General features: G+C 47.1%; 2 protein-coding genes across 2 annotated transcripts in view; one reads left to right on the top strand and one right to left on the bottom strand.

Annotated features, from left to right (window-relative positions):
• Nucleotides 1-3,538: 3,538 nt before the first annotated feature.
• SNU13 (small nuclear ribonucleoprotein 13) lies at nt 3,539-12,327 on the bottom strand. The gene is made up of 3 exons (XM_006120524.5): nt 12,165-12,327; nt 6,132-6,252; nt 3,539-4,515 (listed from the first exon to the last, which is right to left on the bottom strand). Exons 1-3 carry the CDS (start codon nt 12,165-12,167, stop codon nt 4,253-4,255), a joined length of 387 nt encoding a protein of 128 aa, XP_006120586.1. The 5' UTR covers nt 12,168-12,327; the 3' UTR covers nt 3,539-4,252.
• A 1,376-nt stretch (nt 12,328-13,703) lies between these two features.
• MEI1 (meiotic double-stranded break formation protein 1) overlaps nt 13,704-15,915 on the top strand; it is a 52,552-nt gene continuing 50,340 nt past the window's right edge. The window contains exons 1-2 of the mRNA XM_075935988.2: nt 13,704-14,139; nt 14,352-14,475. Coding sequence (XP_075792103.2) covers nt 14,008-14,139; nt 14,352-14,475 — 256 coding nt within the window. The 5' untranslated portion in view covers nt 13,704-14,007. The remainder of the gene's footprint in view (nt 14,140-14,351; nt 14,476-15,915) is intronic.

Here is a 15,915-nt window from a genome sequence, read left to right as displayed (position 1 = left end):
TGTTTGTGTGTGTAGATCTTTGTTCAAGAACTTCTAAACACTAAGAGCTAGGACCACCAGATTTGGTATACAGCTTCTTTATATCCTAACTTAAAATTGAAGCTAGGGTTTGGTTGTGCCAGGAGAGTTCATTTTTATGTAACATGGAAAGGGAGAGAGAAGAGGGATGAAAGCTTTGTACTCACCACTGGGGGCAGTGAGCACAGGGGGGAGAGAATACCAAGACAGTGGCCAGCTGGGGATAGGGCTCCACCTTTTTGCCTGTCTTTGATAAGGGGCCTGTCTGGCTAAAACTTCTCTCCCTCATCTACTGCCCCACCAGTGTGGTACCCCTCTCCTCCAGGAGTACCCTCAAAGCTGGCCACCTCCCATAGGGCCCACAGTCCCCTGCCATCATTAGCTTGAACCAAAGCAAATGAGATGTGCCTACAGCAAGAGTAGGGCTGTGTTAAGTCACAAGGCAGGCATGCCTCAAGGTGTCATGCTGTGGTTAGTGACTAACCACCTTTTAATGTAAATTTGAGTACTACTGCTAGCAGTTTTCAGAGGGATGTTGTGCATGTTCTTACATGCCTGGATTCTGGCTCTTTGGACTCTGGGCAAAATTACCCAAATATCTGATAGATCTTAAAGTGCCATTAAATCCACATGCAGCTTCCCATTTTACTTCAATGCTGGTTCTTGTGACAGTACTTAGTCTAAGAGGGAACATGAACACCAATGTATTATAACTGTAAAAGCACACTCTTGCCTGGGCTTCCAGTTCAGTGTCATGGTCTCCCTTCCCACCCCCAACTGCTAACAAGTTTGTATACCACTGGAGCTGTGGAAGGATTGTCCCTTCAAGCTGTTGTGGTAGTACTCTTACCCTTTGTGTAAGGAATCATTCAAACCCTCTTTCTGAAAATCCAGTTTGAAGAACTGAATTAAGTGTTTATCTACAGTCCTTTAAATCACACATCTACAGTATAGACCAGTGGTCACCAACCAGTAGTTCAGGATCTACCAGTAGATCTTTGAGTCTGACAGATGATCCTGACTGGTTTGGCTAGGAAGCTATCAAGCACAGCACTTCAGTTGCCCCCTCCACCTGCTGTCATGCTGTTCCTGCTCTCTGTGCAACATTGGGGGAGATATGGGGGTGCTGATGTCAGTGTACAGAAGTGGGGGGAGGCATACCCCATCTCCACACAGAATGCAAATCTGTTACTCACACTGTCTTCTGTTCTCACAAACACAGAGCCCAGGTCTGCACTGCCCCTCTTTGCAAAAAATATGCAAACAGTGTTGGGGGGGGGGGGGGGAAGAATGTAAAATCCAGTTAACTGATTTGGGGGAGGGGCCGTGGGGGAGGAGAGCAGGAGCCTATTCCAGGTTGGGCTGGAGCAGCACCTGCCTGCTACCCTCTTGTGGCTGGGGACTGCTTTAGCCCTGCTGGTTAACTGGAAGCAGTAAGCATCACTCATTAAAAGGCAAATTTTACCAGTTAACCTTTCACATTCCTACTTGGAGGAAGTAGCATTCTCACACTGTCAAACATCATAGTGTACTCAAACAGTGTTTCTCAACTTTTTTTAAATAAAGTAACCCTTTTTAAAAAAAGTACTCCAGTACCTACAGTTTTCAGACAATTTTTTTTCTACCATTGCAACACATTTGTTTAAACAACTTAATCGTAGCTGGATGGGCAATGACATTTTGGGTGTAAAGTACAAAAATAATAAAGTGCTGTAAAACTTGACATTCAGTTTTCTCCAAACTTCAGTTGCTGACATCCACCCCTCCCCAGACTTCTTGTGTACCCCTGAGGGGTACTTGTACCATTGGTTGAGAAACACTGCTCTATAGGACTACATCTGGATTCCTTCTGACACTAGCTCTCCCATCATAATTGTCCTAATACTTTATAACCACAGACCTGGACTTGGGTATTCATGCCTGTCACACCTCAGACTACAGCAATGAGATATACCTGCCCATGATACCTACAGGACTTGGGAAACTAACTAGCACAAAACACTGCAGCACCTCTCAGCAACTGTAAGCACCCCAAACCTGTCCTCTGGTATCCGCTAGCTTCCCATGGAATACTAAATCAAGGCCTAAGTTTTATCTTCAAAGCACTCAAGTGCCCAGACCTAGGAGACCATCTGAAATTCCAGGATAAAAGGTGATCGTCAGTTTTGCTCCCCTGACAATGGCATTTTCAACAGCAAGAGTAAAGCTAATGTGTGAGGTAGGCAACTTGCTCCAGACACCTCTAGGACCAAGGACAATCACAAACCACCACTTTCTGTTCCAAGTGTAAGGTGTTCATTTGACCTTACTTCCTCCACTATAAACAATGCAAAGAGTATGTTTAAGCACCAAGAACCCCTTACCAAAGATACTCCCCCCACCTATGCTTCCCCTTGGGAAGAGGATGGGAAAAACCATGAGTTATTATTAAATACACTACTAGAAGGTACTAATGAATGACAACTGTGGTATAGAAACCTATAGACTAAAAAACAACATAGCGTACCTGATGTAGCTCCAAGAACTCAATGCTGGAACAAGCCATATGTCCCCTCAACATCCATATGCATTTGTGTCATAGTAAATTAGGGATGTGAAACATTAATCAGTAAGCCCCACCCCTGCTGCAGGCAAGGGGCCACTGAGGGGCCTGCTGTGAGAAGGGGGGCAGTCTAGCCAAGCTGGAGCAGCCCCCATCCCCAGTTAAATGGTTAACTGGTCCCACAAAGTTTAACCAGTTAATTAAATAGAAGCTGCACCTAACAGACCAGAACATCTAGATTAGAATTAAAGTTTGCAGAACCCAGCCAAGTCCATGGCATATTTGTTCATGTCCATTTATTACAGCACCATCCCCTACCACTAGTAATGCTAACACCAGGATTGCAGTTAGTACTGTCTTGCAGGGATGTCACCTATCTTAACACTAGCACAAAGTGGCTTTAATTGGTAAACAGAACAAGATTAACAATTAGCATGCTAGTGGGGACAGTAGGCAAATTGGCCATGCTAGCTCTTGGACCCAAGAAACAGCAATCCATTGAGAAGTTCAAGGATGTCTATTACATAAGCATCATCTTTAAAGTGAAAAGAGACATTTTCATGTTAGGGTCTAAAATTAGGCCATTACTCACTGTAACAATACATCTGTGTGAAGAGTACCTGAATACTTACACTGTTCCTTGCTATAAGTATTTCTTCTTCACCACATGTGGGCCTTAAGATAATTTCTAAAAGTAGCAAGCTTATTTTCTTGTTTTCATGTGTGTGGGTTTTTTTGGGAGGGCTGGGTGACAGTTTTAAACCTCCCCTCCCTTCCCACCTGAGAACCAACTTGTAGATTACAGCAAAGCTTCAGGCAGACACATTATTACAAATAAAATAAGAGGACACCACTAATCAGAGCATTATAATGCTCTGGAGTGGTCTCATTCATTTTAAACTAGTGAACGGCAGGTAGCAGCACCTTACTTTCCTAGCCAAGATAGGTTGAACAGAGTCATGTGCATGAGTTGACAAACCAGGGAATATATGGATTTATTTAAAAAAAACAACAGTTTAAAAAAAAAAACAAGGTTAGAGCTGTCATCCCAGCATTATAGTACATTTCTCCTTCCTCTACACCTCTCATACAGTGGCCTCTTGTCCAACTTCAACATGTCTGCTGACTTGGTCTTGACCCGTCTTCTACAATTCCTAGCTGCTGCTGTCTAATTTACCACCTCTCCCCCATTATTTGCCTCTGCCTTAATGCAGCAATTGCTGACCACCATTATACTGCAGATCCATCTTAATATTCCTCATTGGATCAAACCATCTATGATCACAAATGATTCACAGGTGCTACAGGTCTAACTTATCACAGAAGAATTTGCTGCAAAATGAAAGAAGCTAATCCATTACTGGGGGAGAAAAAGAGTGCAGGTTAACCATGCTCAAGTGGGGTGGTTGTCTACCAAATCAGGAGGTTTTGATAACTGGTACAGCAAGCAAGTCCTTTTCAAAAACTGGCAAGAGGAGAGAGGTGGCTGGGTATAAATCTAGACTGACCCGCAGTGGAGGAGTTGAAACATCAAATAGGAGCAAGCCACTGTAAAAACAAACAGCTGGCATTTTGAAACAAGGGCTTGGTATCAAACTATTGCATTGGCTAATATTACTTTCCCTCCCCAATGCTGATTTTTTATTTATTTATTTTTAATTATGGACTTTAGCTACTAGGTTTTTGGTAAATTTAGACCAACAGTCTCTCTATGGCTTGCTGGACCGACTGAATCTGTGGTTTCAGTTGTGATCCTTCTTTGATGGTAATTGAACAGGCAATGACAGGCCGGGAGACACCACATGCCCGACCCAGGGCCTGCTTGGAGCGCACAAAGACATAGGGCACATTCTTGTCCTCACACAAGAGAGGGAGGTGCAGGATGATCTCCAGAGGCTCAGCATCTGCAGCCATCACAATGAATTCTGCTATTCCTCGGTTCAGTGTTTTAGTGGCTGTATAAAGAGGGAAGAAAGGATTATGTGGAGGTTGTACTGTGGAGCATATTAACACAACGGAAAGTTAGGAAACACAAATCTATTGTTAGGTGCTATAGTAATGCTATAGGAGCCTTAGTCAAGGATAAGGACCCCCACTGAATTGGGTATTCTACAACCAGAACAGAAACAGTCCCCACCTCATAGATCCTGCGAAAATCTGAGGAAAGTGGTAGCTTTGGTGTCATAAAAAACACACATACTGGGACAAGGCTGCAGGGAACATATTCTAGGACTCAAACCTGTAGTGTTTGATGGAGAGGGAGCAAAGGAAGATGCTGTGTGATTGTATAGATAAGACTGATCCAACAAATGGTTTCAGTTTTTTTAAAACACAATTAGGATATATAATCCAACGTGATCCTTCCCTTAAGCAAGTTGTACCCAAACTTTCTTGTGCCCTCACAATAACTGAATATTTCCATTCCCACTCCCACCCTGGGGCCAGGAGTGGAGCCATAGGCCCATAGACAGGGCAGGGACCAGGGGGTGAGGCACAGAGGCCAAGCAGTGGCAAGAATCAGAGCTGTGGCTAGGGTCCTGGAGTGGAGCCAAGGCTGGATGGCAGTCCCTCCCCACCCATGGGGGCTGCCCTGGGCCCCACTGCACCCCTGGACATTCTTCTACCACCCCTTGGGGATACTGCCCTAAGCATTAACAATTCTTATGCAGTACAGCAATGGGCACTAAGGACAAATTAGTCTCACCACCAGCTAGCCATCTTCCCTCACTCTCTCCTGCCACTCCTCTCCAAACACGCACAATGCCACACAAGAACTGTTCTAGCAAGAACCCTATTTTGTGCTGTTAACAGAGGCAGGTGAAAGCGGCACACAAATTTGCTGAAGAGGCTAGTTTGTTCTTGCTAGAATATTCTATGGGTGGGGGAAGGTGGGAATACATTTGCACAAGCCAAAAAATTGTATAAAAAAAAACAAACAATATGGATTTGGAAAGATGAGTTACCAAACATCCTAATCTCACAGATGGAGACAGGAAAGTCAAACATCCTCTTTAACTCCTAGGCTGTGTCTACACTGGCATGAATTTCCGGAAATGCTTAAAACAGAATACTATTCCGTTTTCAGTTTTTCCAGAAAAGGAGCGTCTACATTGGCAGGCTGCTTTTCCGGAAAAGCCCTTTTTCCGGAAAAGCGTCTGTGGCCAATGTAGACGCGCTTTTCCGGAAAAGAATACTGGGCTGTCTACACTGGCCCTTTTCCGGAACAGTGTTCCGGAATAAGGACTAATGCCCGAGCAGGAGCAGAATAGTTTTTCTGGAATAGCGGCTGATTTTGTACAGTAGAGCATTGTTGCTTTTCCGGAAATTCAAGGGCCAGTGTAGACAGCTCGCAGCTTATTCCGAAAAAGCGGCTGATTTTCCGGAATAAGTGGCCCAGTGTAGACACAGCCCTAGTGTGGTAAAACAGGAATTATCTGGGGGAGGTTCTCTTGCCTGGCTTATGCAGAAGGTCAGATTTGGTTCATCAGTGTGACCCTTTCTGGAGCCACAATCTATGAAACCCTTTCTTTACTTTCAGCAAACAGCATGTTCTATAACAAACAGACCTCACCTTCATTGGCTCCCTTGCGTAGCTGCTTGTAGTTGCAGGATTGCTGTACAAGGTCCAGCAGGGTTTTGGTGAGTTGTGCATCAGCCAGTGGGTAAGCTTTGGGGTTCACTTCTGCCTCAGTCTAGAAAGAGGGAACCAGTTACAACAAAGCAGAGGAAAACTTCACTTGGCACATTCATAGTCTAAACACATCCAAGCTCCTTAAAGCTACAGGTTCATATCCTGCCATGATCAACTTAGTCCTTGACTGAGGATAGATTCTGCGTATTTTTCAGAGAAGGCAAAACACTGAAGTCCTGTCTGCTCTGAATGGACACTAAAGATTGCAGGGCATCTCAACATTATGGACACACAGGTTTGTTTCTAAATCAAAGTTCCCCTCCACATGCTGTTGTTTCACATGTAATATGCCAATTCCAGCCCAGATATAGCTCAATTGGGAGCCTTTTGCAATTTCAGATGCTGTCTTACTAAATATTTAGAAATGTGCATGAAGCTATTTGATCAATAACTCCTAAATGGTAAGAGGTAGGACTACCAAATTTGGTGTGCAGCTTCCTCTTATAACAAAGCAAGGTCAGGGATTGGTTGTGCCAGGATAATGGGATGTGCCTGGAATGTGACTGTTTCATTTCAAACAGAAAGTGAGGGATGTGATGGAAGGGACAGTTATCCTCAGGGCTCGCCAGCTGTGCGGAACCGCGCTCTGCGCATATGCTGACTGTGCTGCGTGGCCGCGCCAGGCTAAAATATACTCTCCCCAGGCGAGTAGATTGCCTTAATTGTCGAGCCCTGGTTATCCTCATGCATGACCAGAGGGAGCAGCAAGTGCCCCAGCAACCAGCCACTGGCTGGCAGCACCTGCCACCCCTGTCTGACCTGGGGAGCAACTACTGGCCATCCCTGGGACTGGTGGCGGGAGGCATTCACCTGCCCCCAAGACCAGCCCTGGGAAGAAGCCAGAAGCTGGAGTGTGTGGTTTCCCTCTCCCCCCAATCACTCTCAGGGAGAAACTGGCAATTACCCTTTCCCCTGAGCCTCCATGACACCTCCCAATCCCTTGGCCTGATACTGCACCCTGCATCTCCTGCCGAGCCCCTCCTCATCCCTGATTCTTAACCCTGTCCCTCCCCCACATTCCCAGCCTCCTGCTGTGGGCCTCTCCCACATCCCCAAGTCCCTGCCCTGACTTCTGCATCCTAACACACTGCTAGCCACCTGCCCTAAAGGAAATGGGCAACACCAGGGAAATCTAGTGTTAATATAAAAATCTTTATCTACCAACATAAGAAGAGCAAGCTGCAGTCAGTGACAAATGCACATTTTTTGGGGTCTGAACTTAAAAGAATAATCCTGGCAAGAACGTTGAGCAGCAGGTTAGTTTTTCCAAAGACACGTTCTTTAAGAAGGGAATGTTCTGAGAACAATTCAAAAGGAATTTCTTCTCTTCTTCCCCCAAAAGTGTTGGGGCAATTTTGTGCTAGTGCAGTGGTTCTCAAACTGTAGTCTGTGGATCACCGCCTCTCAGGTGCTCCAAGGCTCGAGCTCAGCCCCCCACATCCTTCTGCAGCAGGGAGCCCATGCTGGCGCTCCAGCCTTGCCCTTCCTCCCCTGTGAAGTTGGCCCACCAGTGCTGGCTTCCCGGAGGGAGGGAGCCCGGAGTCTTGCTCACAATCTGACTTGCAAGGAAGAAGCACACCCTTTCCCCTCCCAGGCTGAGGGAACAGCAACACGCTGGTGCACTGCTCAGAGACTATCCCAGCTACTCCCATAAGCCAGAATCTGACAACTGGAAGCAGTGGGAAGCGGTGCCTGGGACTGGCACACAAAGGCAAGTAAGTGCTACCCCATGCTCATACCATCGCACCTCCAGCCTCCTCATACACCCCCCACTGAAACCCTGCACACTTAGCTTGCTCCTGCACTCTCCCCCTCCCCCCCCCCCCCCGGGCCAGATACCCTACCTCCAGCCTGCTCCTGCACCCTACTTCCCATCCAAACCTCACACCCTCCTACACCCAAATCCCTCTTGCTGGCAGTCCTGTCCCGCACACTGAACCCCTAATTTCACATACAATCCTAGAACCGGAAGGGACCTCAAGAGGTCATCGAGTCCAGTCCCCTGCCCTCATGGCAGGACAAAGCACCTACTAGATATGGGCTACTCAACATGTGGCCCGTTTGAGCCCCGTGTAAACCCAAACCGCACCATGGGTCACAACACACGGCATGCGGGTGGGATCCTTTGAACATGGCCTCCACTGGGAACAATGGCAAGACATCTCCCAGGCAAGGTGAGCACTGAAAGATGCAAGCATACAGGATGGCTGGAACAGATGGGTACAGGGTGTTGGCATTCCCAGCCCTGAGGGAGGAGGTGCCGGGAGCACCAGAGCACTGTGGGGAAGTGCTTTGTATTCATCCCAGTCAGTGTGAATTAAGCTATATGCATATATATTCAACCACACTTAAGTTGCAGCCCTTGGCATTTGCTGTATCATTGTGGCCCCTGGGGCTTCCAAAGTTGAGTAGCTCTGTACTAGATCATCCCTGATGGATGTCTTTACAACCTGCTCTTAAATATCTCCAGTGATGGCTATTCCACAACCTCCCTAGGCAATTGATTCCAGTGTTTAACCACCCTGACAGTTAGGACTTTTCCCCCTAATATCCAACCTAAACCTCTCTCACTGCAACGTAAGCTCATTGCTGCTTGTCCCATCGTCAGAGGCCAAAGAACAATTTTTCACCCTCATCCTTGTAACATACTTTTAGATACTTAAACTACTATTATGTCCCCTCTCAGTGTACTCTTTTCTAAACTAAACAGTCTTCCCTCATAGCTCATGTTTTCTTGGACCTTTAACCATTTGCGTTGCTTTTCTCTTGACCTTCTCCAATTTCTCCACATCTTTCTTGACATGTGGTACCCAGAACTGGACACAATACTCCAATTGGGGCCTACCCAGCAAAGAATAGATCAGAAGAATGACTTCTTGTGTCTTCCTCACAACACTCTTGTTAATGCATCCCAGAATATTGCCCCCCCCCCAAGAAAAACCACCACCACCACCAACAAAAAAATAAATAGTGTCACACTGACTCATGTTTAACTTGTGGTCCACTATGACCCCTAGATCCCTTTCTGCAGTACTCCTTCCTAGACAGTTGCTTCCCATTCTGTATGTGTGAAACTGTTCCTTCCTAAGTGGAGCACTTTGCATTTTTCCTTATTAAATTATATCCTATTTACCTCAGACCATTTCTCTAGTTTATCCAGATCATTTTGAATTTTGACCCTATACTCCAAAGCACTTGCAACCCCTCCCACCTTGGTATCATCTGCAAACTTAATAAGCGTACTCTCTCTGTCATCGTCTAAATCGTTGATATATTGAACAGGATCGGTCCCAAAATACACCCCTGCGGAACCTCACTTGTTATGCCCTTCCAGCATGATTGTGAACCATTAATAACTACTCTAAGAATCGTTATCCGGCCAGTTATGCACCCACTTTATAATAGCCCCATCTAAATTGTATTTGCCCAGTTTATTGCTAAGGTCATGCGAGACCATATCAAAGTCTAGGTATACCACATCCACCACTTCTCCCTTGTTCACAAGGTTTGATAGCCTATCAAAGAAAGCTATCAGATTGGTTTGACATTTGTTTTTTCTTACAAATCTATGCTGGCTCTTATTACCTTATTATCTTTCAGATTAATTCCTTAATTACTTGCTCCATTATCTTTCCTGGCACAGAAGTTAAACTGGTCTGTAATTTCATGGTTTGTTCCAATTTCCTTTTTTATAGATGGGCACTATATTTGCCCTTTTCCAGTCTTCTGGAATCTCTCCAGGATTCCATGATTTTTCACAAATTATAGCTAAAGACTCAAATACCTCCTCTATAAGCTGCTTGAGTATTCTAGGATGCATTTAATCAGATGGACCTGGTGACTTGAAGACATCTAACTTTTCTAAGTAATTTTTAACTTGTTTTTATTTTACCTTCTAAACATATCCCATTTCTACTAGCATTCACTATGTTAGGCATCCTGTCACCATTCATCTCCTTGATGAAAACCAAAACAAAGAAGTCATTAAGCCAAAGAAGTCTGCCTTTTCCAAGGTTCCTGTTATTGTTTCCTCCCTCTTTACTGAGAAACGGGTCTATCCTGTCCTTGGTCTTCCTCTTGCTTCTAATATACCTGGGCTACGTCTACACTGCAGGGTTCTTGTGCAAGAACTGTTTTGCGCAAGAGTTCTTGCGCAAGAGCGCATCCACACTGCCATGTGCTTTTCCGCAAGAGCATCCATGGCAGTGTGGACGCTCTCTTGCGCAAGAAAGCTCTGATGGCCATTTTAGCCATAAGGGTTTCTTACGCAAGAAACCCCTGTTCCCGTCCACACTGCCTTCTTGTGCAAGAGCGCTTATTCCCCATGGGGAGAGGAATAACTCTTGCACAAGAAGCCCTCTCTTCTGATGCTTTACTGCAAATTTACTTGTGCAAGAACACGCGTGCAGTGTAGATGCGCCGCAAGTTTTTGCGCAAGAACAGCTGTTCTTGACCAAAAAGCCTGTAGTGTAGACGTAGCCAAGTAGAACATAGTCTTTTTACCTTTTATGTCTCTAGCTAGATTTAGCTTGTTTTATGCCTTTGCCTTTCTAATCTTTCCCTTGCATATGTGCATTTGCTTATATTCATCCTTTGTAATTTGACCTAGTTTCTACTTTTTATAATGACTACTTTTTTATTTTTAGATCATATAATATCTCCTGGTTGATCCACGGTGGTCTCTTGCCATACTTTCTATTTTTCCTGTACAGTGGAATAGTTTGCTTTTGGGGCCCTTAATAACGTCCTTTCAAAAACTGCCAACCCTCTTCAGTTGTTTTTTCTCTTAGTCTTACTTCCTACAGGACCTTCTGATCAGCTCTCTGGGGATGCATCTACACTGCAGGGCTTAACTCGAAATAAACTACGTAAATTGAGCTATCTTATTTTGAAATAGGGAGCGTCTACACAGCACTTATTTTGAAATAGAGCACTCTTTCTCCGACTTCCCTTATTCCTCATACAATGAGAGTTACAGGAGTCAGTAAGAAGTCCTCCAACTTGACAGTATTTTGATGCTATTTCAAAATAACTGCCTGCTGTGTAGATACGGACTAAGTTAGTTCGGAATAGCACTAGTCATTTTGAAATAGTGTTGCAGTGTAGATATACCCTGAGTTTACTAAAATTTGCCCTCCTGAAATCCATTGTCTCTATTTTGCTGTTCTCCTTCTTCCATTCCTTAGAATCATGAACTCTGATTAACCATTTTGACAGTTACACTTTTACATCCTTAATTGGAATATAAACCACTAATCTAGTAGACAGAACACAGACTGGGCCTCGAGGCCTTTTGCAAGTCAAGTCATCAGCTATACCTCAGTTTCCTTCTGCAAAGTGGTTTGAAATCGACAGAACTAGATATTGTTATGGCTACAAAACTTTTCCCGCACTTTAACCCTAAATAATCTCTTTGGGTTATGATCACGTCACATCCAATGGAAAAAAAAAATCATGCTGTAAAATAAGCAGCAACACCTTGCACTTGTTCTCGTACCCTATCAGCACAAAGCGGGGGGCGGAGAGAAACAACATTAACTTCCATGTGCTTCCAACCTGGACTCCGCACGCCAGAGGCTGGAGGGCGCACAGCTGCTCTCAAGACCACGGTCGTAGACACTGTCCCGCAGTCGCTGCGAACCGGCCAGCGACACTGGCGCGCGGCTGCAAAACCCGCGGAGGCAGAAGGGGAGACCCCGGACCTGCGGGAGCCCCACGGCTTCTCCCCCCTCCCACGTGGCGGCGCCTGGGCCCCACGTGCCCGGCCTAGGGCAGGGCTCCCGCTACGCGAACCTCTTCCTTGAAAGCCACCCGCGGGCGCACGCTGCCGACAGAACGCCCGGCTGGAACGCGGAGTGTCCCAACGTTCCTTCCCCACGTGCTCTGCCTTCAGCCTGCCTGGGCACCACTCACCATGGCTGCGCTGATTCAAGCCCTTTCCTGTCTGGAGCGGAGCGGAGCGGAACGATCCTCTCGGCCCGAAAGCTTCACGGAGGAAAAAGACCAAAAATGCTCCCAAGTGCGTCGCGCCCGGAAATGAGGTTTAGCTGAGCCCGTCCGGAGTGGGGAGCGAGGGAGGACTCTCACCTTAAAGGGGCAGCGCTGCTCTTTTTAAAAGCTCGCCGGCTCTACTCTCCGGGAAATGCGGGGACATGTTGTGCATTGCGCCCCCTGCGTGTGATCGGGTCTCATTGCAAAAGCAACAGCTCAGGAACTAAAGCAGCTTTGGTAAAATTGCTTGCCACGGAAAGCAACTTGGAGTGGGGACTGGGAGGGTAACAATCTCTCCAATAGCCTCCTAAATCTGGGGATTACATATGGAAATCGTCATGCTGGAGCTGAATTCTGTTTGAAATTGTATCCTGAGTAGAAAGGCAAACTCACATAATTCTCCCCCCTCCCTTCTCCCCTATTTATTTTGGGTCTGCACATCCTAAACTCAAAACGCTGGTCATCTGAAGAAGTGGGCTCTGCCCACGAAAGCTCATGATACCATCTACATGTTTTGTTAGTCTATAAAGTGCTACCAGAGCATTTGTTGTTTTTTGGCTTAAGAGAGTGAGACTTCAGCAGGGCATCAACACATTTTTTTCCGAAAGTGCGATTTTTTTGGTCACAAATAGTGAAGAATATAGCGCAGGATACAATTCCCTATTGGCCAGGGTAGGAGAATGAAGAAGATGTTACTAATAGTACATGTAATAATTTTAATTTCTGTTGCTTTAGACTCCAAAGACTTTATTTTTCAGAAGCACTGGTAATTCACAGTTCTACTGGAAAATTTTTAGTATATTCAAGGGCATACGATTATATCTCTTTTGCTGTAACTCCACCTTTGTTCTTCCATATTTCATTATTTAAACTTTGTTCCAGCTTTCCTATTCAGAAAGGGATGCAAATGTTTAACTCATTTTAAAAAACCTTCCTAGTTCCAAATGCTACAAAATTATGCTAATTTCTAGATTTGGAAATATTGTGACTGATAATTTAAATGCAGTGGTGTCCTAGGTCAATGATTTATCACTCCTCCCCATTCCAAGACTAAGAAGAAAAAAGGTTGGGTTGGCTTTTAAGTCAGTCAGTCAAGGGAATGTAAGATTCTGGGATCTCTCCTTCTGCCTTGGTTATTTTGTCATTCCTCAGGTTTCTCTCTCTTCTGCACACCTTTTATTATTTGGAATCCCCCGTGTCTCTTCCCCACCCCTTTCCCTATTCTCTCACCTTCTCTGTCCCTTCCTCGCCAATTTCACCCTGTCTCTGGTCACTGTCACCCTTTTCACTGTCCGTGCCTGGGTTCCCACTTGTTACTCGGTGGATCCAATTCAGCTTTCACTCCCCCACCTCTTTCCTTCTCCCACCCCCCAAGAACTCTCCCTTATCCTTGTCTAGATGCCCCAGCAGATTCCTTCTCTTCCCCCCGCCCCTCATGACTCCCAGCTCCCGTCTTCCTGCCCCCAGTGCTACAGTCCTGCCGCGGGAGCTCCCTTAGCGAGCGGGCTCAGACCTGGGCTGGGAAGGGGGATGCAGCGGGTGGCGCGTGTGGCCCTTTAGGGGTAGAGGGCGCCGGAGAGAAAGTGACTCCCTCGCTTCCCTGGGCTCCGCCCTGATCTCCCGGAGACACGTGCTCGGAACACGCGGGGCTTCTTCCCAAGCGCCAAACAAGGATCCCGCCCTCCAGTGACGCGTGCGCAGGAGTTTTCCCGCCACTATTGTGCTTTCCCCCGCACCACGTGACGCGAGGGCCAGTCGGCGCGCGATGGAAGCGGCCACGGGGCTGCTGGTCTGCGAGCGGCTCCACGCGGCCCACGACCCGCGCTGGCTCCTGCTGCTGCCGCCGCCGCTCTGCCTGGCCTGCGTCAGCGAGACGCTGGGGGACGGCGGCGCCTCGGTAGGGAGCCCCACGCGGCCCCCTGCCCGCGGGAAAAGGGCTCAGTGACTTGAGCCCGGGTCTTTGGTGGGGGACGTGGCGAGGGCGCTGCTGTGCTGGGCTCCCGCCCCTGGGCTCGCTCCAGCCGCTCTCCCCCGGCCTGGGCTCTTCAGCCGCTTTGCACGTGGAGGAGGAGCTGGCCGGTGACATGTGTCATCCCCTTCAACCTGCAGCTGGTGCGCAAGAAGCACGTGCTGTCGGGCCTCCGCGATGGCCTGGCCTGGCGTGCGGCGCCGCTCGTCCAGCTGCTGGCCCAGGACGAAAGGGTCTGTGTTCACTTCCTAGGAACCCTCCTGGGTAAGAGCCGCTCCGCACTTCAGGGCCGGGTTGTCCTTACCTTGCTGCTCTGTTCTCCGGCAGGCTCGTGTAAAGTTGTGCAATATCCCTTATGGCATTGGCAGCTGCCCGCTCTCTCCGCTGCTTGTGGCGCTGGTGGAGTGCCTAGCAGTAGCAGTACCCTAGGGCTACGTCTACACTGGCATGATTTTCCGAAAATGCTTTCAATGGAAAAGTTTTCCATTAAAAGCATTTTCAGAAAAGCGTGTCTAGATTGGCAGGATGCTTTTCCGCAAAAGCACTTTTTGTGGAAAATCGTCCGTGACCAATCTAGACGTGGTTTTCCACAAAATGACATTTTCGCGATCGGGGCTTTTTTGCGGAAAACAGTACTGTGCTGTCTACACTGGCCCTTTTGCGCAAAAGTCTTTCAGAAAAAGACTTTTGCCGGAACGGGAGCAGCATAGTATTTCCGGAAAAGCACTGACAGTCTTACATGAGATCGTCAGTGCTTTTCCGGAAATTCAAGCTGCCAGTGTAGACAGCTGGCAAGATTTTCCGGAAAAGCGACTGATTTTCCAGGAAAAACTTGCCAGTCTAGACACAGCCCCCCTGTATGAAACCTGTCCATTTGGGCACTCAATTGGATGGTTTTAAGACATTTTGATGCAGGTGAGAGCAGGGCTGCAGGTATGCCAGGTGAGGGAAGGCATTGCCTTCTCAAATCACCGGCCTGGCTCCACCCCCGGAAGACCCAATGTAGGTATACTGGGGGCAGACTGTTGCTGCCCCCAAGAACCTGCCCTCTCTGGCTCTGTCCACACTGCAAGTTTTTATGGCACAAAATATGCTAATGAGGGACTCCCAAAGAGGCATAATGATCTTGTGCAAAATGGGGGTTTTGTGCAAAATGGAAGCAGCTACACTGCTTTTTGCACAAAAACCCCTTGCACAAAAAGAAATGGCAGAAAATATGCTAATGATACTGTGACTTATGCTAATGAGTCCCTCATTGGCATATTTTCTGCCACGAAAACTTGCAGTGTAGACAAAGTCCCAGTGTTCTGGGGCCAGGGAGGCTGGAGCTGCATGCCACCTGCCCTCCCTATGCTCCATGGCTGGAGAGGGTAGGGCTCCACACCGGCTGCCTTTCCTGTGTTCCAAGTCAAGGAGGCTGGGGCCACACGCTGCCCCACCTCTGTGTGATAGGGGCAGGGTTGGTAGCAGGGTTGGGGGCTTACCTCCACCAGCCTTACCTTCACCTACTGCCCATGCAAGAGTGCAGTAAACATTGGCATTGCTGTAAGGGGTCAGCAACCTATGGCTCTCAAGTCAAATATGGCTCAGTACAGAACCAAATATGGCTCTTTTGTTATATTCCCAAAATAGAGATGTTAAATATCGGTTAATTGAATAGTGGATTAACCTCATGAATCCTTATCGGTTACTTGACTATTCTAT

The sequence above is a fragment of the Pelodiscus sinensis genome, chromosome 1 (assembly GCF_052426305.1).
Source record: "Pelodiscus sinensis isolate ZL-2025 chromosome 1, ASM5242630v1, whole genome shotgun sequence".
NCBI classification, from domain to species: Eukaryota; Metazoa; Chordata; order Testudines; family Trionychidae; genus Pelodiscus; species Pelodiscus sinensis.
The sequence above is the reverse complement of the archived record's forward strand: the minus strand, read 5'-3'. Positions and strand labels throughout refer to the sequence as shown.

What these genes read in the sequence shown, in the direction of transcription:
- SNU13 (XM_006120524.5), bottom strand. An exon ending in ACGCAAGGGAGCCAATGAAG is followed by an intron (nt 4,516 to 6,131) that starts GTGAGGTCTGTT and finishes CTCTTTATACAG; the next exon opens with CCACTAAAACACTGAACCGA.